This window comes from Pteropus vampyrus, unplaced genomic scaffold (assembly GCF_000151845.1).
Source record: "Pteropus vampyrus isolate Shadow unplaced genomic scaffold, Pvam_2.0 Scaffold238, whole genome shotgun sequence".
In the NCBI taxonomy this organism is placed as follows: Eukaryota; Metazoa; Chordata; class Mammalia; order Chiroptera; family Pteropodidae; genus Pteropus; species Pteropus vampyrus.
This window is the reverse complement of record NW_011889019.1, coordinates 821,145-828,263: the sequence shown is the minus strand read 5'-3', so window position 1 is coordinate 828,263 and position 7,119 is coordinate 821,145. Positions and strand designations below refer to the sequence as shown.

Sequence of the window (7,119 nt, the reverse complement as noted above, 5' to 3'; positions counted from 1 at the left end):
CTCAAATTACATACATTTTGGACCTTTTTGTCTTTCTTTCATTCCAATCTTTCTGATCCTATTGTACTTCTTTTTTTAAACTAACTCTCTCTCTCTCTCTCTCTCTCTCTCTTCCCCGCCTCCCACCGTCCATCTTAGTTATTTCTGTGCCTTCCTTCAGATATTTATTAAATCTTCATTTGAGGCTACTGTCCCTTTGTCATCTTATAATTTCTTCTTCATTTCTGAGGCAGGTTTGTCTTTCTTTTCATTTTCGTTCCTGAGTTTGATCAACTGTTATTGCGCTTCTTCTTCCTGATTTTTTTTGTTCATAATTTTCAAAGTTATGATTCCAGAATATTTTATAAAATATTTAACTAAATTTGGAATGTTGTATTACAGTTTATTATCTGTTTCAATATAAGTTTTTGGGGAGAGACTTTTCATCAGCTGAAAAATTTTGATTTCCAATTTCTACTTTCTTCTTATAGTACTTTTGAATGGACTTGTTTGATATTTCTTTTATTCATAGGCAACTTGTGGACATGATTCCTAGTTCAAGAGTGTCCTCTAGGTTTGATCTTAATGTGTCCTTCACACATTTTAAATCCTATGAACATATCTTATTTAGTGCATCAAAAAGTACATTGATCTCATTTAAGATTTTCTATAAGTATACATTTTATACTTATATAAATAAGTACATACAAATGTATGAAAATATAAGTTTATATTTTCCATAAGTATATAGTTTACTGAAGTATTTTCTTTGAAAATAATAAAGCAAACTTATCAATAATAAGAAACATAAATAAATAAGTATATTTAGCTATATATTTTATATTTCATGTATATTTTATAATATACATATTTTTCATAAACTCATTTCTAACCTGTAGAAATATAAAAGATATTAACCATAATTATTCTTTTCTTTTAATAAACAGGATGGATCATTCCTTATTCGGAAAAGCTCTGGCCATGATTCCAAACAGCCATATACATTAGTTGTATTTTTTAATAAGCGAGTATATAATATCCCCGTGCGGTTTATTGAAGCAACAAAACAGTATGCTTTGGGCAGAAAGAAAAATGGTGAAGAGGTCAGTAATTTCTTTTTTAATTCAACTCTATAACTATGTATTGAACACAATGATATCATACTCTGTTAGATGCTAGAGATGAGGAGAAAGTATGTAAAAGTACGTAGTCCAAGTTTTGCACACATGTCATAAGTAGATAAAGAACTATGTTTGGGTAGTATATCCTATGAGGGAACAGAAAAGAGGAAAGACTGGTCTGATGTAAAAGCTACATCTTAGTCTTTTTACTCTATTACTTAGTGAGGTCAGTCGGATTCAATGTTTTAGTCCAGGTAGACATAAAAAATGAAGACCGAAATGTCAAGTAGAATTACTATTGTGAAAATCAAGGTCAGTGTCCAGAAAATCTAGGTCAAAAACTAGGATCTCAACTCAAATACCAAGGTACATGACCAGGGAAGTTATCAGAAGAGATGCAGAAATCTGAGTTAGACTATACCCTTGGATCAGAATGAGCTTCCAGGCCTGCAACAAGAAGAAAGCATTACAGTGGGCTTTAAATACTAATCAAACATGAACTTCAACTCCTCTTTAATCTGGACCAAACTCAATGCTTACCACATCTCTGTTTAGCCAGCTTGTTTCTGTAAGTGAGACCTGAAATAAGGGCTTGAGTAATCTATGAATGCTCAATAAGGAAGTGATACTTGTTCTGGTCTTGAACTTGAATAGGTAGAATGAAAGTTGGAGGGGATGAGAAGGAGAAAAGTGGAAAAAACAATCTAAACAAAGAAAATAGCATTTTAAAAATTCAAGTTAAGAAATATTTATTTTCAGTACTCCTTCAGAAAGAACTATACCCATTCTAAACCCAGCACTTGTTGGAAAGTGATTTGTTAGAAAGTGTCAGTTGCTGAAGTGCTGTCTTCCCCAGTAGATGAAGCCAGGGACTAGACTATGTCTTGTTCATTTCTGTATTTCCAGAACCATAGCACAATGGCTGGCTTCAGTGGATGCTTGATAAGTACTTATTAAATGAATGAATTGATTTGTTGATTGAGTACAGGCAGGAGAGTAGCATTTGTAAAACAAACTGATAATGTCTTGTGTCAATGAGTGTGCTCTTATTTTGCTTTTTAAAAATTTGTGGTAAAAAAATCATAAAAATTACCATATTAAGCATTTTAAGTGTACAGCTTAGTAGTGTTAAGTATATTTACAATGTTGTGAAACAGATCTCCAGAACTTTCTATCTTGCATATCTTAAACTCTATACTCATTGAACAACAACTCCCCTTTTCCCAATTCCCTGTAGTCCTTGGCCACCACCATTTTATTTTCTATTTCTATGAATTTGACTATTATAGATGCCTCATAGAAGTGGAATCATACAATGTTTGTCTTTTTGTGACTGGCTTTTTTCACATAGCATAATATCCTGAAGGTTCATCCATGTTGTAGACGTGACAGGATTTCTTGCTTTTTTGAAGCTACATAGTATTATATACCACATTCTGTTTATCAATTCACCTGCCAATGGACATTTGGGTTGCTTCTACCTCTTGGCTATTGTAAATGCTGCTGCTATGAACATGGGTGTGTAGATAACTCTTTGAGACTGCTTTCAACTCTTCTGGAGATATATCCAGAAGTTGAATTGCTGGATTATATGGTAGTTCTATTTTTAATTTTCTGAGGAACCACCATGTTGTTTTCCATAGTAATTATGTCATTTTACAATCTTACCAGCAATGCACAAGGGATCCAACTTTTCCATGTACCTGCCAACACTTGTTATTTTCTGGGTTTTTAAAATAGTAGCTATCCTAGTGGGTGCAAGAGGATATCTCATGGTTTTGATTTGCATTTATCTGATGGTTAGTAATGTTGAGCATTTTTTCATATGTTTGGTGGCCATTTGCATATTACCTTTGAAGAAATGTCTATTCAAGTCCTTCGTGCATTTTTAAATTTGGTTATTTGATCTTTTGTTGTTGAGTTGTAGGAGTTCTTTATTATTCTGGAATATTAACCCCTTATCAGATTCGGATTGTTAGAAAATGCAAAACTCTTGAATCTGAAAACACAAACCCTGATCAAGATCAAACTTGAGTTTTAAAATATAGATTGTATTATCAGTTAACATCAGTTAAACTTTAACTGAACTGTCTGCTTTTCTCTACTCAAAAAAAACTTCATTCTCACTGAAACCTTTATCTGACAAATCTTTTAAAATAAATGTTCCTAATAGTAATAATCAGTGATAGGAGATGGTGGTGATCCTAGTAGGACAGAGTGACTTTGGATGGATGGTTTCAATGTAAAGCCTCCCCAGGGGTACAGTACTTCTATGAGGCTTAAGGGTGGGCGAGGGAGCTGTCCTGTTTAGAGGTCCTGAAATTCTCTCACATAAATACCAAGCTCTAAGAAGGCCTCTAAACTTGCTTGTCTTGCTAGGAAACTCATAAACAGAGATTCTTCTTGGCCTAAAGAATCTTCATCCTTACCTCCAAATGAATAGATAGAGCTTTAGCTCACTCCCCACATATCCAGCCTATGTATATCAAAATAAATAGTATATTATAATTGCATCTGGAAGTACTGTCAGAGTCCATTAAAATTCTTACTTCAATTGTCTATAATAAAAAGATTATTTATCTCATATACTGAGCATCTAAATGGAAAATGAAAACTTTAGTTATATAATGTCAACTATGCGGATATTTTGAAAAATTTGTTAGTCTGTATTTGTGCTTGGGTGCATATGGGTAGAAAAAGTAACCAGTTGATTAACTGTTTAACTTTTTTATGCAACTGCTTTGGCATTGTATAGATACAGTATTGAGTAATTCAACAGTTTTGATAGCTGTTTGCTTTATTTTATTGACCATAAGATTTTGAGTTATTAAACAAGTTGTTTTTCCGTCCATGTATGAATATCTCAAATACACTATCTTAGTCTAGATAGAATAAAAGAGCACTGAAGGGAAATCAAACTAAGTTATGCTCAATTCTTCATGCAATTAAATAAAAAATTTGCTTCAACACCACCCCCTACTTCAAACATTTCAACTCCCTTCTTCAAACATTAAACCCTGAACACTATAACAAAGCAATAATCAAAAATATTTAGGGACTAGAAGGATAGAATGAGATGGTTGTTTGTATTAATATAGCAACCTTCACTTATGTTTCCTGTGTTCATAACACACTTTTCCCATTGGAATCCACTTCAAAAAGGTTGTGCTATTTCATTTCCTGGTTCTTTAGTCCATAAATTAACTTCTAGCTTCATCAGTTTAACAACATGCTATGCCAAACAAACAGAATGAATGTCTTTATGAATATCATAAAAGAATTTCATTGGCAATAACAAAAGAGCTGACTGATTGAAGAGAAATAAAGACTAAAGATATTCAAAGGTCCCTGTCTCTCACCTCTCCTCCCTGACTAATATTCCAGTAACCAATTATCTAAAAGACAACTGGTATTTCATTTGAAAAAGTTGACCAGTATTCTGAATACTTTGCTATATTTGAAATATAGATATTTAGAAGCTATTCAAATAATTAACAAAGGTATTTAAAATTTTTTTATTCCAGATGTTTGTCTTTACTTAAAAAACTAAAAGACAATAAAATAAATTGGTGATAATTGCTAAATTTGTGGAACCATTACAAAACAATTCCTACTTTTTAAAAAATGTCTCTAAATGTATTTATTTGATGACTGAGAGCTTGTATTGCTTTCGTATAATCAATGCATTTGATTTCATGGTCTGTTACATTTATTTTATCTTTCATTTAAAACATTGATCATTTTTCAGAAAAAATATGATAACCTTAAATTAAAATCTACAGAGAATATTAATTAACATATGGAAAATAAATATGTATGGCAAGAGCCTAGTATGCAATACCATTATTAATTTAGGCATTCATTTAGCTCTAAACTTACTGGGTACCAAAGCAAAAATTGAAATATGAGGGTTTATAAATTTGTTATTATTTATTCAAAAATGAAAACAAAAACAAAAACATGAATTAATCTTGGAAACAACTCTTTCCTAACACTAAATTCTAAGGTTAATTTATTATATCAGTATTTGTATCTAATACTATGCAACCTAACAGTAAATAATAAAGAGAAATTTGATGTTTGACAGTTTTACACTTGACACTAAATAAAAAAGAAAATATTAAAATATTATACCATACTCAATGAAGTAATTTCTCTAAATAGTTACAATAATTGAAGCTGTCAGTTGTCTTTTTAGTCTTACTGAATATCTGAAATGCCAAAATCTGCCACCTCGAAAGTTATAGTCTTTGTTAAATTAGACATTTTTTCGGTAGAATGTCATTTGGTAGAATGTTTGAGTTGACTAACTTAAGAAAGTGAGAGAAGATGGGAGGAGTGGAGCTCAAAGTTAACACAAATGCCAATGTATAATTTATCTATGTTTTCTTGCTCTAGTACTTTGGAAGTGTTGCTGAAATTATCAAGAATCATCAACATAGTCCCCTGGTTCTTATCGACAATCAGAATAACACAAAAGATTCCACAAGATTAAAATATGCAGTCAAAGTTTTATAATTTTTTTTAAAAGGAGGTCAACATCATTGCTTCAGACATTTCCCTATTTCTACTTTTAAGAAAAAGTCCCAAGCTTCATATTTTGGATTATGAATCATCTAGTAATACAAGAGAAGATGGAGGCAGCTATTGAGGTGGTCATCCATTTATCAGAAGCTCACATGAACCGATGAACTGTTAATATCTGGTGAGGTTGAATTATCATGCTATTAACATTCTCCAAATAAATGTCTTTATTTAAAAGAAATGAGTGTAAAGTATTTTTAGTCATGTGAGAAAATAACACTCTGTTTTCAAAATAAGAAAGTAATAATCTTAGATAAAACAAAGCTGCTGGAAGTATAGGCCACCACAATAGTTACTGGTGCACTAATGTAACTAGGATATCTACTGTCAATGCTTGACAATTATGTCTTGGTTAAATTTTTATTTGTAGAAATTAAAATATAGATAATGTATGATAGTTATAAATGCAGATAAGGAGGATGTATGGTTCCTTCTTATGAGTGCTTCCAATGATGGGAGATGTATATAGATATGACCTTTGTAGATGTTCTTGTCCATGATTATGTTGTTAGCTTTGCTTATTAAAAATAATTGCTCTCTTTGATCTGCATGTCTATTCAATGGACCTAAACTTGATATGAGGTTCAAAGTAGTATGACAGCAAAACGAGACTAAAAGACTAGGGCAGCATCCCATAGAACAAAGGCAGGAAAGCAAACATTGATAAACACTAAGGAATAAAAGAGATACCATGTGAGCAGCCATATCCAAGTTCTTAGATCATCCCAGAATATATTATACATTGTTACATCAAAGCTTTTTATTCTACTTGTACTTTAGACAGCATTGAAATGGTAAAGCAGCTAATTAAATCTAATAATTAAGTGAGGAATGTACTTGATCACTGAATAAGACAGCAATCTCTGAAAAAATTTTGAAAAGCTAGAAGGTAATGATTTTAGAGTAGCTCACAGACTCACTTATAAGGATAACTGTATTTTTAAATGTCGTATACTGTCATGATTACTATTTATGATACGAATTGTACCGAATTGTATTCCCCAAAAAAGACATGTTGAAGTCTTGACCCACACAGTACATCAGAATGTGACCTTATGGGGTATTTACAGATGTAGTTAAATTAAGATGAAGTTATATGATGGATCCTAATCCAATATGACTGGTGTCCTCATAAAAGGAGGGAATTTGGACACAAACAAAGGGAAGACTAAATGAAGAGGTACCTGGGGAGAATTCTATGTAAAGACAGAGGATTGGAGTGATGCATTTATAAGCCTAGGAGTGCTTAAGATTGCCAGTAAACCACCAGAAGCTAGGAAGAGGCAAGGAAGGGCTGCCCTACAGGTTTCAGAGGGAACATGGTCCTGTGGACACCATGATTTCAGATCTGTAGTCTCCAGAACTGGGAGACCATAAATTTCTGTGTTTTTAAGTCATCCCATTAGTAGTACTTAATTATGTTAGCACTAGGAAA

The 7,119-nt window shown here is 32.2% G+C and overlaps 1 protein-coding gene across 1 annotated transcript in view; it reads left to right on the top strand.

Annotated features, from left to right (window-relative positions):
* The window catches only part of BLNK (B cell linker), a 73,245-nt gene extending 67,362 nt beyond the window's left edge, over window positions 1-5,883 (top strand). Inside the window, exons 16-17 of the mRNA XM_023519840.1 lie at window positions 927-1,082; window positions 5,499-5,883. Coding sequence (XP_023375608.1) covers window positions 927-1,082; window positions 5,499-5,618 — 276 coding nt within the window. The 3' untranslated portion in view covers window positions 5,619-5,883. The remainder of the gene's footprint in view (window positions 1-926; window positions 1,083-5,498) is intronic.
* Window positions 5,884-7,119: the final 1,236 nt, after the last annotated feature.